Source organism: Mus caroli, chromosome 11 (genome assembly GCF_900094665.2).
Source record: "Mus caroli chromosome 11, CAROLI_EIJ_v1.1, whole genome shotgun sequence".
Classification (NCBI taxonomy): Eukaryota; Metazoa; Chordata; class Mammalia; order Rodentia; family Muridae; genus Mus; species Mus caroli.
The window spans coordinates 1,987,143-2,011,132 of record NC_034580.1 but is presented as its reverse complement, the minus strand read 5'-3'; the positions used below and the strand labels follow the sequence as shown (position 1 = coordinate 2,011,132).

The window sequence follows — 23,990 nt, the reverse complement described above, 5'->3', positions numbered from 1 at the left end:
TTTCTGCATATTTCTGGCTGTTTCATTGCTATCTCTGCTCTGTGGCTTGCTTCCTTCCCTTCTTTTCCCCCCAGCATGTATATAGGGACTGAGATGGGGTCTCATGTAGTCCAAGCTAACCTTAAACCCTTAATCCTCACACTTTCATCTCCCAAGTGCGAGTGTTACACCCTCCTCCTCCTCCTCCTCTCCGTCTCCCTCTTTCTCCTGAGTCTCTGTCACTTTCTTGTACTCCCAGTGATGATTCACACCCACCTGCACCTCCCCCCACCCCGGGTCAGGTGAAGGCCTCAGGGCCCACTCAGTGCCACCTAGGACCAACATGGCAGCCAGCAGTTCAGAGGCCTCTGGTGTGAGCTTTGCCTCTTGCCTGCCCTTTACTCTCCCAGATCCAGCTAATGTTGGGAGCTCCGGCCTTCATCTGAGCTGCATCCAGCAGGAGGGGTCCTGACCTCACTGGAGCAGGCATACACACACCTTTCCACATTGCTGAACACATTTCTAGGCCCCTGCTCAGCCTCTGACTGACCCTGCCTCCATCAATTTGGGATTTAAGTCAGATGAAATCTCAGTTAATGCCCTTTTGTCCCAACTTTAAATATCATTAAATATATCAGTTCTCACTTGATTAATTACTATTATTTATAATACATACTCATGCCGGAGTGTGGGTGCTCAAAAAACTACATAAAATGAGACCCCCTCAGTCCACTCTTGCTGACAGAGTGGGGTAAAAAGAGAAACAGAGTAAGGAACCCCAGGGAGGCAGGGAGGACTCAGGGCAGACGGAAAGACAGAGGGGGTTGGGAGAGAGGAAGTGACATTGTTTGGAAGACCTCTCCTAAATCCATCCCTTCATAGTTAAGAAAAAAAATCAGTCACAAGAAGTTTCAAGTCCCCCTGTTACCCCCATCTTCCAGATGGAGAAACTGAGGCCGGAAAAGGCCTTGTAGATGACTGAGAGCTCTTGCCCCCAATTTTGGTGCCCTGTCGCACAAGGATTTCTCATGACTTTTACTTTATCACCCCAGAAGGCCCAGGCTGCTTCTCTGGAGGAGTCAAGAGAAGGGCAGGAAGCCTCGTCAGCTCTAATTTATGATTTCCCGGCAGTTTCCTCCCCCTGCCTGCCAGCCTCAGCTGAGTAAGAGCAGCTAGCTCACTGAGCAGCCTGTGGGCTGCAAGTTCTCCCAGCCAGCCAGGCCTCCTCTGCCCAGCCCCAGGACACAGCCAGCCCTCCCTGACCATTTCCCCCAGCCCGGAAGAGTCTACAAGGCACTGCCTTTCTCTGAATAGCCTTTGGCGGCAGATAGATGAGGCCTGAACACCTGGGGCTATGGGCATGGATCAGATCAGCCAGGGCTGAGTCCTGCCCTGTTGCTGAGGACAGGCATTTCGGGTATCCTGAGCTAGACGGCTGTCTCATGGGACACAGTGGGGACAGGGGCAGTCCCGATCTGAGGTCCAGATGGAGTTCCCAGGGGAAAGGGGCCATGGCCCAGGTTTGTTTGGGACACAAGCATTTCCTGTTTGGACAAGGCTGGGTGGATGGCTGTTCCCCACAACCCATGGCTAGCTCTAAGAGGTTCCTCTGTGTGTGTCTCCTGCTGGCCTTCAGTGATCTAGCTCCCTGCCTGTCTACATGTGCTCAGTCCTCTTCAGCCTCCAGATGGAAGCCCAAGTCTGTGCCAAGTTCCCTCACCCCAAAGAACCCTCCTGTGGGGCTTGGCCAGAGGAGAGTATAGTGCTTGATTGGTAGCACAGGGCCTGCCCACCACACCCTGAGCCCTACACCTGGGAGCCAACTGCTGCCTCCCGGGTGGTAGAGCCTGGCCTGTGGTCAGCCTGGGGGAGCAGGGGGACAGAAGAAGCTGCTGTCAATGCTGACAGTTATGGTCTGGTTTTAGCAGGCAAGATCAGGCTCCAGGAGGGAAGCTTCAGTCACAGGGACAAGCCCTAAGACTCTCTCAAGCCAGTGACCACTCTCCCCCAGCTCAGTGGACACAGAAACCTCCAGTAAACCAAAAACCCATCCCCGATACGCATCCTGCCTTTCTGAACCTCGGGAGTGAGAGCTCACTGTTCAGCATCCGACCCCTAAGACCACCTCAGGGAAACAAAGGCTGTCTGTCTCACCTTCCCAGAAGAGGGGATGAGCCCTGTCACAGGTCACATGGCTCTCAGTGGGCACAGAACAGCCTGGTTATGTTGTAAATCAATATTCCAGACTATGGGTTTCCAACCTCAGTAAGTCAGGCACTTACTTCACTGTGGGAAAATGATAACAGCTTTTCCTGAGTCTTTCACAGGGAAAGGGGTCACCTAGAGCCGCAGGGAGCGTCTGGGTGTCCTAACGTACAGGAGTGTCTCCATTGGATTGCCAACTGGTGTTGGGCCTTCCTCCTGGCTGATGGCATGCACTACAGCATGCTCTTGGCAGTGCCTCTGGGGTGGAGGGGTCTGATCTTGGCCACTTGACTGGGGCCTCAGGCAGACCTGGATCCATCAGTAGGATGTGCATCTAGGGGCAGAATCAAGCTGTTAATCTGCCTGGGGCAAAAACAAGGCAAAGTTTGGGGGTATAGGCAAGGTCAGATAGGTTCAATTCCCAATACTGTACAAAACAAGACACACACACACCCCTGCAAGGCATAGCCAGGGAGTCAAGGGACTGACTGATTTAGTGTCAAAAGACAGCACACACCAAGTGCCAACGATCTTAGTGAAGGGAGGCAGGCACCCCTAAGGGGGCCAAGTTAGGCTCATGTCCATGCCCTTGGAGGGACCTGGGAGATTTGGAGAGCCATAAGCATCTGGGACATTATAAGTCTGCCCAAAGACCTACGAGGACCAAACAAGAAACTGAGTCTCAGATTCGGGGAAGACTTGTGTAAGCCAGCGTGGGCCGAACAGTTGAGAGACAGGGTTTGAACAGCACCTACTACATGGCCTCTTGGAGACAGGGCTGGCACTCTCTCTTCCTCTGCAAAGGACTCTGGTTATGCCCTGGTCCTGACTCTACCCACAGGTCCAAGAGAAGCAAGCCCCAGGACTCAGACTGTCTTTGTTTCTTCGCAGAGATGGGCATGCAACCACAGGAGCATGGCCCCTTGCACAGCTGAGCTGGGAAAAGATTCCCTGACCTAGGCTGCTCACTGCTGGGGTGAGCAGTAGATGTCTTCTGTGACTTCCCTTGGTGATGACTCTGCTTTTGTGTAGAACTGGGCACAGTATCAAACCCAGCATGCAGGAGGCAGAGGCAGACAGACAGACCTCTGTGAAATGAAAGCTAGCCATATTATATATATATGTGTGTGTGTGTAAGTGTGTGTGTGCATATATATATATATATATATATATATATATATATATATATATATATATATATATTTGTTCCAGACCAAGCCAGGATATATAGAGAACTCATCTAAAAAGAAAGAAAGAAAGAAAGAAAGAAAGAAAGAAAGAAAGAAAGAAAGAAAGAAAATCATACTTCATATACACACATACATAACATGCACACATGTACACAAACATGATATGCATGCATACAAGCATCTCACGTGTACACAGACATACATGCATACACATGCCCACCACACAAACACATACATTGTTCATTCAAATATGGCGTACATAAGCAAATACTGTCCATGCTCACAAACACATCGTGTACATGCAGATCCAGCACATACATGTATACAGCGCCGTGCATGCATACAACATTATCCATGCACACAAATAGTCTATCATGTCAGCACAGGCGAACTCCTCGCACCTGCTATGCCCCATGGAATGTGCCTGAGTCCCACCCAGGCCCTCTGCTCTCAGCCAGTCCTTACCTTAGGGAATGGGAAATTGAGGCCTATGCCAAAATGCTGTCTACACTTGTGCTTAGACCCCAACACTGAGATGAGGGGATTGTGGGTCTGTCAGAGTGCTCTGGGCCTTAGTGTCTCCCTGTAAAATAGGTATAAGGGTCACTGCACTTAGGGGACGCCCAGGGAGCACCTGAGCCTCGGGTTTCTCCTCCGTAACATGGGCGACCTAGCCAGCCCAGCACGGAGTGATGAAAGCTTTAGTCAGGGCAGGATGTATGGGGTGAGATGCCTGGGACAATGGCACAGCTCCCGCAGGAAGCCTGTGTTAGGTCGATGGGAAGATCCTGTGTGTTTCGGGAACCCAGTTCCGCAAAGATGTCAAAGATGTGCGTCCAGAGGCGATCGCTCTGGAGTGATGGGTTCGGGTCCTGGCAGCATTGCGGGGACGAGGGGGCGGGGGCGGCCAGGGCCTCAGTTTCCCAGTCTGCGGCTCAGGTGGGCACCTGGAGGGCGTCCTGGCGGGGGCGCGGACGGCTTCCGGGTTGGCGCGGGGGGGGGGGGGGGGGGCGAGGGGCGGGCGAAGCCGAGCGCCCCCGCCCTGCTCCGCCCGGAACCGGCTCTGCGCGCCCGCGGCTGCGGCAGGGACGACAGCATGGGCGGCCCGCGGGCCTGGACGCTGCTCTGCCTCGGGCTCCTGTTCCCGGGAGGCGGCGCCGCGTGGAGCGTCCCGGGCGCCCGGTTCTCCGGTCGCAGGTAAGTCTCCCCTAGCTCTGTGCAATCCCAGCACTGGGGTGAGGGAAGCGGACCCCAGCTCCGTGCAACCCCGAGACTGGGACAGGGACCCGACCCCAGCTCCGTACAATCCCGCGACTGGGACAGAGACCCGACCGCAGCTCTGTGCAACTTCGGGGTCTGGGACAGAGACCCGACCCCAGCTCCGTGCAAACCTAGGACTGGGACAGAGACCCGACCCCAGCTCCTTGCAATCCCGGGACATCGGAGGCAGTCCGAGACTGTTGCAGGGGCTCCATCGCTCATTTCTACACCATAAGCAGTGGGAGCAGGGGTTTGGCACGCTGTGCTCAGGATAGCCGGCTCACCTACTTCTGTATGAAAGAACAGACGGCCTCCCCTACTGAGATCCCGGAGGCCCCAGAAGGTGGACCCATGGCAATGCAACAGAGCTTCCCAGGACTTCTGTGGGTCTCGCCCAAGCCCCCCTCCCCTTCATGTACATGTAAAATGCCAGGGTCACCCCTTAGCCAGCCCTTCAGGATTCCTCTCCCTTTTCCCCTGCTACTGTCTTTTTTTTTTTTTTTTTAATATCCCAGTTATTTATTTCGCTCGGAGGAAGGACTGGGGTGGAGACTGCACAGTGGGTCAGTGTCAGAGGCCCCCTGGGACCTGGCATTTGGTTGGACCTTCCAAAAGCCTATGACTCTCTGCCGGCCTTTGTGGAGTGTTTCCCAGGATCGGGTCCTGTGGGGCTTTTTCTAGACAGTGCCTTCAAGACTGGAGGATGTAGGGAAACTTGTCCCCACTCAATAGAGGGGCAAACTGAGACTAATGTGCTCGTGGTGGGTATTCATGGAAGACCTGGGATTCAGCTCTCCCTTTCTGGACTCGATGGCAGAGTTTGAACCTGCCCTGGCCCCTGCTCTGCCTGTAGCCCCTGCCCCTGTCTCCAGGACAGACAATGTGGACTAACCAGGCCTCTTAGGCCTTTCAGCCCATTCAAAGGCCCGTGAGGGCCCCACCCCCTGTGGCCTCACTTCTTTCTTTTTAGAAGTTTCCCTTTCTTGTGGTCAGAGGCCAGCAACCTCCCCCCCCCCGCCCCCCCCCCCCCCCCGGGAGCTAGCAAAAGCAGGTGATGGGGTAGAGCAGGGGTAGAGCAAGCTCAGGGGTAGAAGTGGCTGAGGCAGCAGAGGTCAGGCAGTTAGCTGTCTGAGATGGGAACAGCCGTGTGGCAGATGCCACAGCACCCCTACAGTGTGCCAACCACAGCTGGTGTGGGCTGGCACTTTTCCTGCATCCATTGCTTCTAGAACCTTCCCAGCTGCCATCGAGGCTTGCTTCTCTTCTGCTGTCTGTTTTATAGAGAAAGAAACAAAGTCTCAGAGTGGGGAATTATCTGTCCCACTTCATAGAGTAAGCCCCCACATAAGAGGGATGAGGACTTGGGGCTTCCTGGGGTCAGACTTGGGGTGATGGGTGAGACACTGCCCTCCAGCCGGCCCAAGGCCACCACTTCCGAGTTGTATTCCGTGTCCCCGGCTTCCTGTGTGGGGACTCTGCCTGTGGGCAGGTGTCTGGGCTTCACCCAGTCTGTTCCTCTGTATAGTCTTGTCACAAAGCTCTTGCAGCAGCCCGCTCATACCCATTTTACAGACACAGAGACTGATGGCTGTGAACCTCAGTTTCCCCTTTTGCTTATCCTGTGTCTGAAGGTTTGTTCTGAGAGCGAAGACCAGCACAGGCCACCCACATTAGGGCCCCACTGGTTACCATCTTGAAGTAGGGTAGGGACCTAAAACCGGAGTTACCTGTGGACCTTGGCTGCCGAGACCTCCCCTCATGGCCCTGTCCCAGTATCTTGGAGACAGTATGAGGATGTTGCGCCTTGTCAACCCTCCCTCCACTCCCAGCCAGGCGCCCCGGGCACCCCTTGGCAGCTGAGGGACTGAAGGCAGAAAAGAGGCTTTGTGCTGAGGAGGGGGAGGCCCGGGAAGGCATCCAAGGGGCCACCCCCAACCCCAGGAATGTGGTGAGACTTTGAGCCCCTACAACTAGGATGCCCAGGGGCTCTGCAGAGCCACCTTGGAACACTTGGCTGCTGCCAGTCCGCATCCCATAGTAGGATGACTTTCTGGCCCTGTGACACCCCTCCCCGCCTCAGTCCTACTTCTCTGAATGGTTCCAGCATTCACATATCCCAGTTCTACGCCCACATGGCTAACCCAGGTAGGTGCCTCCTCTCAGACCCTCAGTTTCCCAATATGTTAAGCTCATGGAACCTTGTGAAGATATGACGCTAGTGCCCTGGGCCCCAAGGGAAGGCCCTGGCCCCCTCCAGCTGGGCTGTTGTCTGCCATAGCTGACTGTGGCACCCCAGGGCAGGACGAATGGACAGTAGGGGGAAGGCTTGCTGAGAGCACTGTGCATGAAAGCCAGTCTGCTCCCTCCATTTGCAGATGGGCACAGCAAGAAACTGTCCCGGGACTGGAGGTGCATCCGGTGGGGTTCAGGATGTGGCTCGGGTTCTGGCTCTTGTTACCCCACCCCCACCTCAGCCTCAGTTCTTTGCTCTTCTTTTCATAACGGCCCTTGGCCCCTGGCCTGCTTGGCTGCCTTCTGCAATTAGCTCCTATCTCTGTTCCGGATCGCAGCCCTGGGCCCTGTGGAGACAAAGTCCCCTGGGCCCCTCGCTGTGGGGAGTGGAGGGCAGTGTGTAGGTCCACTAGAGAGGGTGGCTGGTGCCAGGCTGAGCTGGTCTGGCCTGTTTTTTCCCCTTTGGTGGCCTCTGAAGGCTCTGGGGGTGCTGAGTGGGTCAAGGTGGGGTGGAGGCAGGAAGGGTTGTATTGTCTCCTTCCAGCCCTGCCCAGGCCCTACCTCCCAGCTCAGCCTTGCCTGGCTCTCAGGCACCTTATCACTGACCACACCCCAGGGAAGGAAGTCCTCAGGATGGTGGGCTGTCTCTCTGAAAGCCCTGGGTCTTCACTCTTCTGCCAGCCTACTGTGTTCAGTCACGCAGTCAATTAATAAACACCCCTGAGCAGGCCTGGGTTGACTTCTGTACGGACCTGGTCCCTGCTTAAGCTCTCTTCCCCGCACTTGTGGGAGAGAATATGGCTCAGAGCTGCTGTGCCTGTGTGGACCTTGAGGTTAAGACCCAAAGGATGCATAGGACTTGCCAGAGTGAGGGGGTGGAGCTCTGTAAATAGATTCTAAAGATCAAAGGGGGAGAGGGGCAGCTTGGCCACATGAACGCTCAAGAGGTGTGAGCAGAGTGAAGGACTGAAGCAGCGGGACTTGGGGACAATGCGGAGCCAGAGTGGACTGAATTCCATGGCCAGGGTGACCACACATGATAAATGCTTTGCAAAAAAAGCTGATTGCATGGACCATTGAGATGGCTCAGCAGGTAAAGGTGCTTGCTACCAAGCCTGATGGCCTGAGTTCAATTCCCAGGACCCACCTTAGAAGGAACAAACTGACTTCCACAAGTTGGCTTCTGACTTCCATACACATTTAGGCCTGTGCATATGTGTGCGCACACACATGCATGTAACATGCACACACACAGATGCATATACATACATGCATACAAATAAATATATATACATAGCAAACACACAAATGCACATGCAAATACATATACATATATGCACACACATGTGCACATATATAAATGTAAAAACAACAACAACAACAAGAAAACTCTCCTGATATTCCTGAAATATCAGCAAGAGGGGGCCTTACACTTATGCTGTGGCCTGTGAGCTTGACCACCAGGTGCTAACCTTGAACTCCACCTGGTCTAAGTGTCCCTTCCTCTATAAAATGTCTGGCCAGCTACTGGCTCCAAATGCCCTTCTCAGGGATTACAGAGTTCACCATGTAGCAAATACCAAAGAACAGCCTAAGACCATTAATTAAGGAAGGGGAAAAGTCCCCCTCTAGGGAAAAGGGCACACTATCCCTCGCCTGGTCCACAGCTTCGGGAGGGGATGGTCACATGCATGTGACGCATGGATGAATGTGCACAGACTCTAATGCATGCGAGCCCTGCTGCACCTGCCTCTGCCAGTTTGTGTATGAGCACATGTGTGTGCTTGGCGAGATATACAGCACTGTGCGCTTGTGTAGAAACACGCACAGGACATGACCTCTGTCTATCCACAGTGTGTGTGTGTGTGTGTGTGTGTGTGTGTGTGTGTGTGTGCATGCGTGTGAGATACGTTTGCATGGTGGGCAGGCTTTTCTGCAGGAACATGTAGTCTTGTGTGGGCTTTGATCTTTGTATACAAGTCTGTGTGCTTTGTGGGTCTGTGCATGCCCTTGCCCACACATTTCCAAGCCTTTGTAGGTACACATGCCCTCGAAAGTGCTTCCACCTGTGCGTGCCCACAGACACCCCCAAGCTGTATGTGTGAGCTTGCACACCACAGACAATGCTCATCTGGTTCCCAAGGGTCCCTGAGCCTCAGGCTTCTGAGCACTGCGCAGGTGATCCTCCCTCCCTTCCTTCACTCAGGAGTCCTGAACCAGCCTGAGTTGGGAGTCCCTGGAACCCTGAACTGGATGTTAGGTTTTACACACTTGCTTATGCTCCTACCTGCTGGATACAACCCAGCAGCCTGCAGGCCAGCTCCAGGGATCTGAGTCTCTACATGGTGGGGACTTGGTGTTTTTGTTTTGCTTTGTTTTTAAAATCTCTAAAATTATTGTGTGTGTTTGGGTTTGGGTATTCACACCCTTAATTCTGGCGCACTGGAGGAGGAGGCAGGTTGACCTCTGCAAATTTGAGGTCAGCCTGTTCTACATATTGAGTCCCAGGGCAGCTAAGACCAGACCACATAAAGAGACCTTGTCTCAAAAAAACAACTCTCTATATATCTATATATCTATATAGATATATAGATGTAGATGTAAAAATAGATATATAGATACCTTGTGTGTGTGTTGGTGTGTTGGTGTGTGTGTGTCAGTGTGTCGGTGTGTGTGTGTCGGTGTGTGTGTGTCGGTGTGTTGGTGTGTGTGTTGGTGTGTCGGTGTGTGTGTGTCGGTGTGTTGGTGTGTGTGTGTCGGTGTGTTGGTGTGTGTGTGTCGGTGTGTGTGTGTGTTGGTGTGTGTGTGTCGGTGTGTCGGTGTGTTGGTGTGTGTGTTGGTGTGTCGGTGTGTGTGTGTTGGTGTGTTGGTGTGTGTGTGTTGGTGTGTCGGTGTGTTGGTGTGTGTGTTGGTGTGTCGGTGTGTGTGTGTCGGTGTGTTGGTGTGTGTGTGTCGGTGTGTGTGTTGGTGTGTGTGGGGTGTGGGTGTGCTGGTGGTACGGGTCACACTAGTGTGGAGGTAACTCTGGGAAGCTGGTTTTCTTTCCACCCTTATGCAGGTTCCAGGGATTCAACTTTGATCCTCAGGCATTTACAGCTCAGCCGTTTGCCATTCTTTTTTATTTTTCTGAGGTGGGAGTGAGACTCCTGGGCTAGGCCAAGAGACTCAGCCTTCAGAGTGCAGACACAGCTAGTGGCATGAGCGTGGCTAGGGACTGCCGTGGATGGAGCCATGGTCCTCCTTTGCACCCTTGGGACCTGCTGTGCTTATTCACCCATCCCCTACTCTCCTTACCTTGCAGAATTAGGCAGCTGGTTTGTGCCTTTCCCGTGTCCCCCTCTGTGGATGTGAGAAAGGTCAGGCCCTGCCTCACTGATCCTGATGTCGCCTCTCTGGGACAGCACAGATGACCGACCCGTCTGAATGCCAGATTGCACACACTGGGCACTTACTACATGCTAGGGATGTTTAGATGGTTCTCTACTAAGCCAGAAAGATGTCCCTCCATTTTAGAGAGGAAACTGAGGCCCCTGGAAGAGAAGACAGCATGTCATCAGGTTGAGGCACAGAGCCCGAGTTGAGCCCAGGCTTGGCCTTTGGCTCCATCTCCTCCCTGAGTTGGTTGAGACATGGTCCGTGGTTCTGTGAAGGTCCCAGCCTGGGAACCTGCTGACCTTGAGCTCAAGGCCACAAAGAGCCTCTGCTGGGGAAGACAGCCGAGGCTGGGAAAGGCCACCTGACACCATCTCCTCCTTCCTGTGCCCCAGCAAATTACCCTGGGCTCCTGACCTCAGGGCTGAGGGCTGCTGAACACCTGGAATGTCCCTGTCCCCCACCCTGCACCAGTCCAGCAGCCCCTACCCCCACCCAGCTGCCCTACCTCTACCACCCCAGGAGAGCCAGCCTCAGTGTGTAAGGGAGTTCCCCTCATCTCTCTGGCCTTGATAGAACCAGCCAAGTGGAGGAAATGTCCAGGGGGAGGGAAGCTGACGGAAAGGGCAGCAGGGCTTGGCAGGAGCACTTCCTGACCCAGGGAAAGGTGACGATTGGCCCAGTGCTGAGAGCAGCTATAAGGTCACGGCAGAAGGCTAGGCCTCCATGGGCTAACCTGAGAACCAGCTGACACACACAGCCAGAAGCTTACAGAAAGAACGAGAGCTTGTGAAATGGTGCACGCCTGTGGTCCCAGAGTTAGGAAGCAGAGGCAGGAGGATCATTGGGACTAGCCTGGAATACTTAAAGAGATTCTGTCCTTGTTTTTTGTTTTTTGGGGGGTTTTTGGTTTTTTGGGTTTTTTTGTTTTGTTTTGTTTTGTTTTTGTTTGTTTGGTTTTTTTGTTTTTTTGGTTTTTTTTTTTTTTGGTTTTTCGAGACAAGGGTTTCTCTGTATAGCCCTGGCTGTCCTGGAACTCACTCTGTAGACCAGACCGGCCTCGAACTCAGAAACCCACCTGCCTCTGCCTCCCAAGTGCTGGGATTAAAGGCGTGCGCCTCCACTGCCCGGCAGAGATTCTGTCTTAAATAAACAACCACCAAAATAAACAGAGACAGAGACAAGCAAGCTCTCCGTTTCCGCACATGCGTAGATAGGTGTGCATGGCCATAGGATAAACGATCCTTGTCAAACTGTCACCTCTGGGGCAGAGAGAGCATTCATTGTCCTTCTCAGACACCCACAACAGCCTGCCTTGGGACACTTGCTGCACCAGAGCTGTACCTGGCCTTCTGCTGTTCCTTTATTTACGTTCTTGCACCCTGACGTAAGGGCCACTTCACACATGGGGAAGACTGAGGGAGGCTACAGTGGTCTCTGTGGGTAGCTGCCCGTCCAGCTCCAGGGGACCCCACAGCTTGCCTCTTAATCCCTGACTGAAAATGTTTCTCCTAAGAAAGAAGTGAAGATTCTGTAACTTTGAAATGGTATGCTTCAACTGGTTCAGCTGGCGGAGCAGGAGCTCAAGGTTGGCGAGCAGACACAGAGGAGGCAGAGCCCCAGTGACTAGACCCTGCCCCACCCACCCTGTTCCTTCAGCTTGCTCTCTAAGGCCTCCTGGGAGCCCCCAGGATGCAGTTAGGGCCATTGAGTTCACCCACAAACTGCAGGCTCTGTAAAGCCTTCACCTAAAAGACACAGAGAGCCCAGTGGTATCTCTGACTGGAGACTAGGGGCTCGGGAAAACACATGGTCCCCTCCACCCCATCCTCTTAGTGTCCTGGACCTGCCCCTTGAGCTTCCCTTCTGTGGGTTTGTCTCAGGAACTGGTGCTCCTACGTGGTGACCCGGACTGTCTCCTGCCATGTGCAGAATGGTACCTACCTCCAGCGAGTGCTACAGAACTGCCCATGGCCCATGGGCTGCCCTGGGAACAGGTGAGCAGAATTATAGTGGGGACAGAACACTGACTCTGCAGGTTGGGGCCCAACACGGGTGAAGGCCTGGGTGATTGCATAGGGTGCCCGAGAAGGCTGGGGGCCTCAGATGGGTGGGACAAAGGCAGCATTGTGTAAGGAGGAAACTTCAGAGCTCTGAGCAGCACAGTTAGGGCAGGCTAGCCCAGCCAGCAGCGGAAATCCAGACCCTCATGGTCATGGTGGTTAGTAAAGACTGAAACCCAAGAATGGAGGTGGAAGAGGATCTGGAAAGCTGGATTTGTCTCGGGGGTGGCACCTTTCCTGCGGCGGGAATGGTAGTGGCAGACCCTGTCTGAGCAAGGGTACCTGGCCTTTCTTTCAGCTACAGAACTGTGGTGAGACCCTTGTACAAAGTGACGTACAAGACAGTGACGGCCCGAGAATGGAGGTGCTGCCCTGGACATTCAGGGGTGACCTGTGAGGAAGGTAGGACCTGGGACCTGGGGCCTGGGACAGATTGTGAAGTGCCTCCCATGCCATCGGGCCCCTTAGTGACCGCTGCCTCTTCAGGACCCAGGAGATTCTCATATCTGTTGTGCCACCTCCTTTGAAGTCCTGCCACCCCGTGCTGGGTTGTTTGTTTGTTTGTTTCCAACTTGTGTTAGCCAGCTTCCCATCACTGTGACAGAACACTTCTGGCAATGCATTTACAGAGCAAAAGGGTTTATTCTGGTTCACATTTTGGTCTTTGGGCTTCAGGCCTGAGGAGGAGGCACATCATGGCAGGAGCACATCACATGACTAATGTAGAAAAACAGTTTCTTGTAGCCCAGGTTAGTCTTGTACTTTCTGTGTAGCCAAGGATAACCTCAAACTTCTGTCCCTCTTTTCTCCATCTGTCAGCGCTGGGGTTATAGGTGTGTGCTACCATGCTAGGTGCTTTATGCACTTTGGGCAAACATTCGAACAACTCAGCCACATCCCCAGCCCATCGGCCCCACCTCTTAAAGGGAACACCGACAGTGCCACCCCGAGGGCCAGAGTTTCAGCTTTCAGCCTGTGGGATGTTGAACACTCAGGCTCTGCACTGGAGAAATCCATCCAGATGCTCCCAGAGGGTAGCAAAGCCCACGGCATCTGGAGGCCAAGAGCTATCTGAGCCTGGTAGGAAGAGGGGGTCAGTGCATCATACCCTGCATCAGAAGAGACAAGTTAATGAGCACCCAGAGCAGATGACAGAGTTGGACCTCAAACCCTGTGTGCCTGGTTCTGTTATCTTGAGTCTTTGGGATACATTCATCCACGTCCCATCCTGGGGTCCCCTTTCACACATTCCCCATCTGCGTGTTATTTGGGGGGTGGCTCAGCACCGGAGCCTGCAGCTCTCTCTGGGCCTTCCTGTCTCTTGTGCTGCTGGGCTCTGGGCTGCTTCACTGCCTGGTTGAGCCCATGGCAGCAGGGGTGAAAGGGTCGGGTGCTTCACACCCAGGGGTGGCCCTACTGGGAATAAAGTGGCCCGGAATCAGCCTGAGAACCTGGCTTTAGAGAAGGCCCCACAGCACACAGATATGTCCCGATTCCATAAACTGGGACACATAAGCGGGGCTCTGCATCAGGGGAGCAAGGAGCTGAGTGAAGCCCCACCTCCTGCCAACTCACGATGGAGAAACTGAGGGCAGAGAGGTGGAGTTAAAGGCCCATAGTCCACTTCGAATGGGGTAGGGCTCATCAATAGAGTCCTTGCCTAGCGCATACAAAGCTCTGTGTTCCATCGCTAACATGCAGCTGAAGATAGGGATAACACTGGGCCCAAACTGACAGAAAAACAAGTTAGGAGAGGATTGCACAGGTCTGAGACAGGGGTCTCCAGTGGAGCTGGAGAGGAACAGAGCGGCCATGCCCTAGATCAAACACCCTGCAGGGGAACCATGCAGTCAATGTGGGCAGCTAGAAGCCTGGACCAGTGTCCTCCCCACCAATAGAAGAGAAGGTAGGTGTCCCAAGGGTAGAAAGGAAAGCTGGCTGCTAGGGGCAGCTGCCAGGGAGACCACAGGGGTACTGTGGGCAAATCCCAGGGTGTGGGAGCTCAGGTGAGGCTTTATCAGGCAGTAGCTACTTTTATACCTGGGATCTTGGCGAGCAGGTGAGGGAGGCTAGAGGACATGTGTGGGCAGCTGCAGGAAGCTGTGTGCCAGCCACTCTCAGGGTCTACCACTCCCTCTGTGGGGCCTTCAGGTCTCAGCCTGAGGACAGGGTACTCAGAGCTTCTGAGCCAGGCCAGCTTCACCATCCACCAGCTGTGAACCCTTAGCTCAGAACTCCTCAAGCGTTACACAAGAGCCCTGGCCTGCAGGACAGCCATCTAAGCAGTGTGCCTATCTACAGTGTACATGTGTGTATCTGTGTCTGTGTGTCTCTGTGTGTGTAGTGGGTAGCAGGGCAGGGCATGGTGGTGCACACCTTTAATACCAGCATTTCAGAGACAGAGGCAGGCAGATTTTTGTGGGCTCAAGGCCAGCTTGGTCTACATAATGAGTTCCAGAACAGCCAGAGCTACACAGTGAGACCCTATCTCAAAACCAAACCAAACCAGGGTGTGTGTGAGTATTTAGTAAAGGGCGCCAGGCTGTCAGGTGCACTTACAGCAGTCTGGGCTCTCCATCTGAACCTCAGGGCCCTCACCTGTGAGGTTGTTGAGTCTGAGAATGGAGTCCACTTCCCTGGACTTGAAATTAGGCTGTGTGCCAGGCTGCATGGTGGTAGATGGGACAGGGGGGCTGTTCCCACCTACAAGGCTGGAGCTAAGGAGTGTAGGTGTCCAGCCCAAATATTCTGGGAAACTGTTCTGGGAGTAGGGGTTGGGAGGCATGGGGACATTTCCAGCCCAGCCTGGCCTCTGCCCTTCCTCCCACAGCTGGATTTAGGCCACCCTCTCCCAGCTGCTTCCCCTGATGTCGGCTGTTCTATGGCCGTCCCATGACTGTGACATGACCCTGGGCTCCAGAGCTGCATCACCAGCAGCAGCAGGGACTGGAACAGCCACAGAGGAAGGCAAGCACTGCCATTCCAGATTCACAAAAAGAAAGTGGACAGTTGTGCCTGGCACCTTTTACATACTCCAGATAAGTCTCGCCTGTGCTGGGTGAGGATTCCACGCTGGACCTGGCCCCTCAGCCAGACGCTCGCCCAGCCGGTGACTGTACTGCTGGTGGGCTGGACTGCTTTCTGTATATTAGGAATGGGGACAGAGAATGAGGACAATCTCAGTCACTGTTTGTGACTACCAGTGAAGGTCCCTATTACAGATGACACTGTGAGGCTCAGAGACGGGAAGAGACCAGCCTGGGCATAAGAGAGCCAGAGTTGAGACTCACCTATCCTATGGTCCTTCCAGGCTTTGAGAGGAAGCAGTATAGCTAAAAATGACTTGGCCCAGGCATACCTGGCCACCTACTTGTGGAAACAATGGATGAGAAAGATCCAAGGTCAAAACATGCTACACAGGCAGGGCAGGCAGAGAGTTGGCCCAGTGCCAGGGCCCTGGCTGGAGGAAGAGCGTATCAGTCACATCCCTTGGACCAGCGCCTGAATCTGTGAGAAGGTGGGGCTGCTGCAATCTGCCCCATACTCCTCCTCACCACATCACTCTGCCAAAGGGCTGCCTGCAGTCCTGCTGTGCACCAGTCCCATAGTCCAGATGATAAAGCTTAGGCCCTCGGAGGCTGTGGGCATGTAAGTAGTGTAGGCGGGTTCTCTCCAGTGGCATCCTGCCCCAGTCCTTCCTACAACGACAGTGATAAGGGGACAGGGAAGCCGCCACTGTCCTCTGTGTCATCACAGTGAGGATCAGACAGGGGAAAGCCACTCAAAGTGGGTTAAACTGCCTCTGGAGTGGGGTTTGCGCTCTGCGGCAGGTAGCACAGCTGGAGACATCCAAGGGAGCACGCTCAGACAGGAGGGGTACTGTGAGCACCTCCAGACGGAAAATTGGAGAAGCTGGGGCTCACCCTCCTCTGTTCATGGCTCCTTTGGGGATGTGGAGCCTCTGCCTCCCTTCATTGGTTCACTGTCTTCCACTATGTCTTTCTCTTCCCTTTCTGGGACCCCCACAACCTTTGTTCTCTGTGGTGGGAAACCAGAGATGGACATTCACTTAGCTATCCCAGCCCCAAAGCCTCGGAGCAGAAGTGAGGCAGGTCGTGGCCATGCCCTTCCAGGGCCCCTCAGCTTCCCTCTCCACTTTCCAGGGCTGGGCACATCCCACGCATGGTCTGTCTTGTGCCAGCCAGGTGCCAGGTACAGAGCCAAACCTGTGCTTTGCCTTATAGGCTGAGTCCTGAGGGCTAAATATTGAGCCACCCCACCTCTGACCACCACACATCACTCCCATTCCATCTGGTAGACTCAACCATCCCCTTCCCTTCCTGCCGCTCCCCCTGGGTACTGTCCTTCTACCTTCCCAGAACACCCAGCTTCATACCACACACACCCTGTACCTGACACTCATACCAGCCTCCTGCCTGTGCTCTGGGGCTTTTACAGTGGCTGTCTCGTCCCCTTGGTGCTCCTAGGAGAGGCTGACTGAGCTCGCCCCACTCTGCCGGTGTTGGCTCCTTTAGCTCCACTGCCCAGAACGGATCTGGCAGAAAGTGAGTGTGTAAAAACTAAAGGAAACTTGCCTACCCTGAACAGGCCAGGCGCATAGCAAGTCTTCTCAGAGGCCCCCTGGTTAGGCTGGAGGGGTCTTAGAGCTGAGAGCCCCAGCTCTGACCTAAGCCCTGGCTTAAGCCACCGGCTGGTCATGGACAAATATTTACATTTGCAAAGTAAATTCACACAGGAGACATGACCCAGCTAGAAAGGCTGTAGCCATGCGATCTGTGTGGTCACTGACCCAGGTGAGCCCGGATGGTCCGATGTGACCAAGGAAGCCTCCCCCAGTGGCTCTGCTCTTTGGCCAGAAAGGTCACAGCGTTGAGGGAGCCCAGAGACCCCCAAACTTCTTCCATACTCAGTCTCAGTTCAGGGCAGGGTCTAACCCAGTCTACCCGTCCTACTGTATAAACGGGGCAGAACCCTCCTCTCTGGGTCTCCATTCTTCTGTGCCCTGGCATGTGGAAGATTGCTTGCTACAGGAGTGGGGCACAGGGCTAGAAACTGCAGAGTACACCACCAGCCTTAAAGGGGCCAGCACACTGAGCAATGAGCACTTCAGCAGGGCTTCGGCCCTGGCGGGAGACCTGGGCTGACTAGGAGGACTTCCAGAGGAGGTGACATAGGAGTCGTAGCTGTAGGAATTAGGGCCTGCGATGTACACAGGTAGATGGTTGGGGACCTTGATGTAGTGGAGGTGCCCCAGAGTCAGTGTGATCCCTGGTTCATGGTCTCCTGGGATAGAATATGGTGTTAGAGGAGGATTTCAGGGCAGGGAGGCCTCAACTATGAGCCTGCTTTAGGGTCTCTGGCCAAACACCAAGGGGAGGGATGGAATGTCTTAGCCATAGCAGGCCATCCCTACCCACAGCATCTGTACTAAGCTGTGTACACTAATGGGCCCTCTTACAGCAGGGCACGGCTCCAGAAGTGTTCTTGTATGTTTATCAGAGCTTGGGAGGTTTGGCTGGTTTCTGTGAACTCTGAATGTAAGCTCAGTATCTTTGGTCCTCTCTGAGTTTTGTTGTTTCCTTAAACTTGCCTTTTCTTTCTTCTCTGCTTTGCTGCTAGGGATGGGACTCAGGGCCTTGCCTGTGCTGGGCCAGCCGTCCAACACTGAGCTGACCACTCTCCAGCCCTACACTTAATTTTTTTTCTTTTAGATTTACTTACTTTTACGAGTGTTCTGCTTGTATGTGTGTGTGTGTGCATCAGATCCTCTGGAACCGGAGTTACAGACAGTTGTGAGCCATCATGTGGGTGCTGGGAACTGAACCTAGGGCCACTGTAAGAACAAGTGCTCTTAAGCCAGGCAGTGATGGTGCACACCTTTAACCCCCCGCACCCAGGGGGCGGGGCAGGCAGATCTCAGAGTTCCAGGCCAGCTTGGTCTACAGAGAGAGTTCTAGGACAGCCAGGGCTACACAGAGAAACCTTGTCTGGGGAGGTGGGGACGGGGAATAGTGCTCTTAGCCACTGAGCCATCTCTACAGCCCCTTTTATAATCTCTCTCTCTCTCTCTCTCTCTCTCTCTCTCTCTCTCTCTCTCTCTCTGTGTGTGTGCATGCGTGCACGTGTGCTCGTGCATATGTTAATGCAGGTATCCAGTGGAGCTGCAGTTATAGGGGTTGTGAGCCAAACAATGTGGATGATGCTGGGGACCACACTGGAGTCCTCTAAAAGAACAATGGGCACTTTCAGCCACTGAGCCTTCTCAGACCAGGCTGGCCTCAAACTCCTGGTTTCCTGCCTCACCCTCTGAAATGCTGGACGTGCAGGTGTTGCACCACCATATCCAACTAAACCTTCCTTTCTAATTGAAATTCACAATCATGTTAAGCTATTTTGTGGGTACTGCTGCTCCAGGTATGTGTATATATGTACACATGTGTGTACATGCATGTATGAAATGTGTATGTGCATATGTGAGTTTTCACATGTGTGTATAATGTATGTGTGTATGTGTGTATGCATGGGTATGTGTGACACGTGTGTAGATATGTATGTGTACACATGTGTGGGCAAGCACAGGTGTGTACTTCTGGAGGCTGGAGCTTGATATTAGATGTCTCCCTCGCTCTCCCTACTTTTCTTTTGAGACAGGGCCTCCCACTGGCCCTGGAGCTCGGCAATCAGCTAGGCTGGGCTGCCGTAAGCCTCGGGTCCCCCCTCCTGTCTCCACATCTCCAGCACAGGGATTATAGGCATGTATACCACAGACAGCTTTTACACGGGTGCTAAGGCTTGAACTCTGCACAGCGAGCACTTTGCTAACTGGGCCCCTCCCCCTCGGCCCTGTTGGCCATTTTTTCTAGTTCTTAATGGCTCTTGGCTAAATATCCCAAACCAAATTCTTTGGAAAATGACTTCCAGCCACAAGTCAGTAACTCGGGGACACCCTGTGTGCCACAGGAGCATCTGTGTGCTGAACCTCAGGGCTGCTGTGTCTGTCACCTGCATGGTTTGGCCAGCTCGTGCTCTTCCGGGGAGTGAATGGCTTTCTGGCCTGTGTGTGAGTGTGCTCACAACTGAAGTTTTATCAAGGTGCCTGCAAGACTTTTCTTGGCAAGTACAAGATAGCTAAGGTCCTTGTCCTGGTGTGACAGGAGCTGAAGTCAAGGGACAGACAAGTGCCAGTCGTCTGGGAACTGCTATAATCAGTACATCTTCAATAGCACGCACACATAGAAAGTGCTGTGGGGAAAAAAGGAAAAAGAGGCTAGCTATGGTGGTACGCACTGCTAATCCTAACGCTAAGGAGGCTGAGGCAGGAGGATTAAAAGTCTGAGGCCAGCCTGGGCTACATAGGGAGAGCCTCCTCTAAAATTAAGAAATAAAGCTAGACGTGGTGGTACACACCTGTAATCGTGACATTTGGGAGGTGAGGCACTTCATTCCTCTGCCTCGGTTTCCCCAGGAGGAAAACAGGAAGGATTCTATTCGCCCATCCATAGGGCTGTTCCTAGGACCAGGGGAGGGCACCGTGTCCCCGTCTGTTAGAACTGTATAGTCCCCGTTCACAGTGGCAAAAACAAAACAAGACATATGTGGGGGATGCTTGGGTTGTGCAAAATCAGCATGTGTATGTGTGTGTGTATGTGTCTGCGTGTATGCGTGGGTGCATGCGTGGGTGCACTCACTGAACACAAGTTAGCTGCAGTAGCCACCTCTTGTGGAGCTGTGCTGGACCATGGAACCCACTGGGCACAAATCCTGCTCCACAGTGGAATGTCCCCTCTATAGGCATCCCCCCCCATCCTTGCCTCTATCCAGGGCTGCAAACCCCCATTTCTATATCCTGTACCTGAGCAAGTTGCAGGCCTCTGGAAATCTTAGGTAAGTCGCCCAGCCTGAGCAAAAATCCATGAGCACACTGGGACCCGGAGCAGGGCCAGGCAGCCTCCCTGCTGGGGGCTGGCCAGAAAGACCCGTCTGGTTTGGATTGCCGGTGCCTCTCACTCCCTGCCTCAGCCCACAGCCCATGTCCAAGCAGCCAGGCTGGTGCCTTATTTGGGTCATGTCTCCCCCATGGATGGCACTTCATGGCCTTAAAAGGCAGGCATGGGGGGCTGAGGAGGGCAGTTACCACTGTTGGCTGGAGAGTTCCTCCAGTTGCGCCATCCACCCTTGGCTTGGCTAGCCGGCCCCTCCAGCTGTGTGGAAAACCAGGCCCGTGAAACCAGACCGAGCAGGCTGTGTGCGGAGTGGGTAGGCTCCTGGAACAGGCAGCCAGCCTCCCTCTGGCTTTCATTTAAAGATGTAAAGTCACCTTGGCCTTTTCTTAGCGAGTGGGGTATGAAGAGCAAGCATGGCAACCAGCACAAGGCCATTATTGAGCACCTCCTGTGTACCTGGGCCCTGTCTATGCGTGGTAGACCCTTTGCATGTATCACCCTATCCTGGCCTTGACAAACAACAACAGGCCTTGCTGTGCTGTTTTACCGATGGGATGATAGGTAGGTCCAGAGAAGACATCACACAGATCAGGAAATAGAAAGCTGGAAGCTGAGCTTGTCAGCTCCAAACTCTTAGCTCTGTCACTAGCTGGGGTCATTGGGGCAACCTTCAGCTTTCTGTATGGCCCCACAGATGGTCACCCCATCAAGCAGGCTGCCTTGACCCTGCCTCTTTGCTGTGTGACCTCCTAGCGCTTCTCTCAGTATTGAGGGGAGCAGAAAAGTCCATGCTGAGGTGGCACGAAGGGCTGCCTAAGGAGGCAAGGCTCGCTCAGGTCAGCAGACTCTTAGCCACTGTACCTCCATTGCAGGCTCCCCTGGCCTCCTGGAGCCCACATGGACGGACAGCGGCATGCGGCGGATGGCAGTGAGGCCCACAGCCCTCTCAGGTGTGTCCTGCAGTGGCCTCTGGGGACCTCTGGGTTGGAGGAGAACTAGGGTAGACCCAGGGCAGGTAGTAATTGTCCCTGGAAGCCAGCTGGGTCCAGCAGTAAAGGGCCAAGATAATGCTACTTTACCTCGTCCCCTGACAGACAGCCTGGAGGCGGAGAAAGCACCTAGAGGGGAGTCTGAATTGGGCCAGCCACCCCAAGACAGCTGGATTTGGGTAGTTACAGATCCAGCTTCCCAATTTCCTCTCCGTGCTAATTCTCTGTTTTTCTGGGGTTCCTAAGGCCCAAGTTGGATGCTTTCAAACCTCATAGCTGCCCATAACTCCCAGAAGACCTTGTTGAGCCTATTCAATAGCAGGAAACCAAGAATCAAGTGGAGGCTGCCCCTGCCCAAGATGCCGTAGCCAGGACTGGGTCATCTGAGCTGAGTGGGTTATACATGCTGAGTCCTCACTGTACCTTGTCACAAATTCACGGGTGTCCTGTGTGGTATTTGTGTAACACACACAGCTACAGTGGGGACCAGAGCAGCTAGTTTGTACAGGTTCCATCATAAGTGGCAGAGACGCTGGAGCGTGGCTCTGTGGCACAACCAATGTGACCTGTGAGGACGGTAGCATCCGAATTGTAGTCCGTTGGTCCCCAGAGATGGTAGGCTCAGGCCCAACCCCTACCCAATAGGAAACAGAAGGATTTTCTGCCTGTAGCCTCGGGGTTGGCATCATTTGGATGCTGAGACAGTTAGGACCAGGACCGCAGAGCCTGAGCAGGGAGAAAGGAATCCCGGGTGTATTGTCCATCTGGGGCTGCAGACTCTGCACCTCCACCCCACACTGCGCCCCATGGGTTAGGGTGGTTACCGGCCTCTCCCCAGGGCTGAGGACTCTCAGGGACCTAGGACCCCTGGCCTTAGCCCAGCCTTCCCCCTGCCCACAGGTTGTCTCAACTGCAGCAAAGTGTCTGAGCTGACAGAGAGGCTGAAGGCGCTGGAGACCAAGGTGGGTGAGCAGCCCCCACTCTTGCCCTGAGTCCCCTCCTTCCTGTAATCCTCCTCCATGCCCATCCTTTGAACTTCTACTCTCAGGGCAACTCATGGGCCAGTCAGACTGCTTTCCGGCAGCATGGCCCAGCCTGCTCTTGGTGTCCATCCAGGTCCCTGACCTCTGCTCCTCAGGTGTCTTCCCGTGAAGCTGATGCACAGTCCTATAGCCTGGTGCACCATCCCTTCACGAGGCCCTAAAGCCCCCTCCCATGAGACCCAGTCTCAGTGAGGTAAGCCATGACATATCCCCAGAGCAGTGACAGTCCCTGCCTGCCTCCTCCCTTTGTCCTTTATCCTGCCCATCCATACCATCTTCCAGCTTGAAAACAAAAATGCCCATTACACATCTCAAGTTATCTCAAGGGAAAAAGGGTTTTGAAATTATAAAATCTGACAATATACAAGATTCTGAATGTAGAATCAGAAAAACCTCAGAAATCCAGAAAACCAATTACAGAGACCACCTGTGCCTCAGAGAGGAAACTGGCAACTTTGGGGGCAGGGTCTCACAGTGTAACCCAGGCTGGCCTGAAACTCACTCTATAGACCAGACTGTCCCTAACTCAGAGACCACCTATCTTTTTAAAGCCTTTTATTGTATGTGGAGGGGCTCTCCCCATCTAACACGTGGGTCTGAGGAATCAAATTCAGTGACAGATCTCTGCCCACTGAGTCATCTCACTGCCCCCTCTGTTTTTTTGAGAGGGCCTCATGTATCCCAGACTGGCTTCAAACTGGCTGCGTGGCTGAGAATGACTTTCTACCTGTACCTGCTTCTTGCTAGGATTACCGTGTAGACCACCACATCTGGTTTCTGGGGTGCTAGGATCAAGCCCAGGGCTTCTTGCGTGCTAGGCAAGTGCTTCATCAACTGAGCTACAAAACCATCCTTTTTCTTTACTCTTCTTCTTAAGTGGTGTATATCTGTGTTGTCCAGGCTGCTCTTGAACTCTAGATCCTCCTGGCTCCACCTCCGGAGTAACTGGGATTACAGCCATGAGCTGTAATTTTTTTTAAAAAATGTTTATTTATTTGTGTTTGGTGGCACGCAAGTGGTATGGTGTGTGTGGAGGTTAAAGGACAATCTAGTGTGCTTCTGTTTTACTGTGTGGGTTCCAGGAATTGAACTCAGGTTGTTAGTCTTGCCTGTAGAAGCTTTGGCCTGCTGGCCCATCTCTAACTGGCTCTTCTCTTTTAATCTTTTTTCCTCCAGGTTTTCTGAGCATGCGTGGATAGACACTGTCTCTTTGCTCTGTTAGTCCCTCCTCTGGGAACTTGTCCTGATCAGATATAAGGAAGTTTAGTCAAGTGTTAACTGTCATAGGGAAATCTGGAAGCCAGATCCCTGAAGGAGCGGTTACATAATTACAAACCATCTGCTGTGAAGACAGACCACAGTCAGTGGCCATAGTTCCTTTTCCTGACCATTGGTCAGGAGCTGGGAGTACTTGCAGAATCTTCATCCTTGGCCCTGTGTGGGTGTGGGTGTCAGACTCCTCCAGTTTTCCCTGCAAAATCTCAGTGGCATAGTATTTTTTTTGGTATATAGGAGGCAGTGTGTTCAATCTTTAGCATATACACACATGCACACATATATACACACATGCACACATACACACATACACACACTCACATGCACATATATACACACATGCACACATACACACACATATATACATACATACACACTCACACACATATATGCACACATGCACACACATATACACACA

The 23,990-nt window shown here is 53.4% G+C and overlaps 1 protein-coding gene across 4 annotated transcripts in view; it reads left to right on the top strand.

The window, feature by feature from the left end:
* The first annotated feature begins 4,470 nt into the window (after window positions 1-4,470).
* The window catches only part of Emid1 (EMI domain containing 1), a 46,880-nt gene continuing 27,360 nt past the window's right edge, over window positions 4,471-23,990 (top strand). For all 4 annotated transcript variants that reach the window (XM_021177367.1, XM_029483065.1, XM_029483064.1 and 1 more), the window contains exons 1-5: window positions 4,471-4,571; window positions 12,122-12,235; window positions 12,600-12,703; window positions 21,138-21,215; window positions 22,155-22,216. In XM_021177367.1, coding sequence (XP_021033026.1) covers window positions 4,471-4,571; window positions 12,122-12,235; window positions 12,600-12,703; window positions 21,138-21,215; window positions 22,155-22,216 — 459 coding nt within the window. The remainder of the gene's footprint in view (window positions 4,572-12,121; window positions 12,236-12,599; window positions 12,704-21,137; window positions 21,216-22,154; window positions 22,217-23,990) is intronic.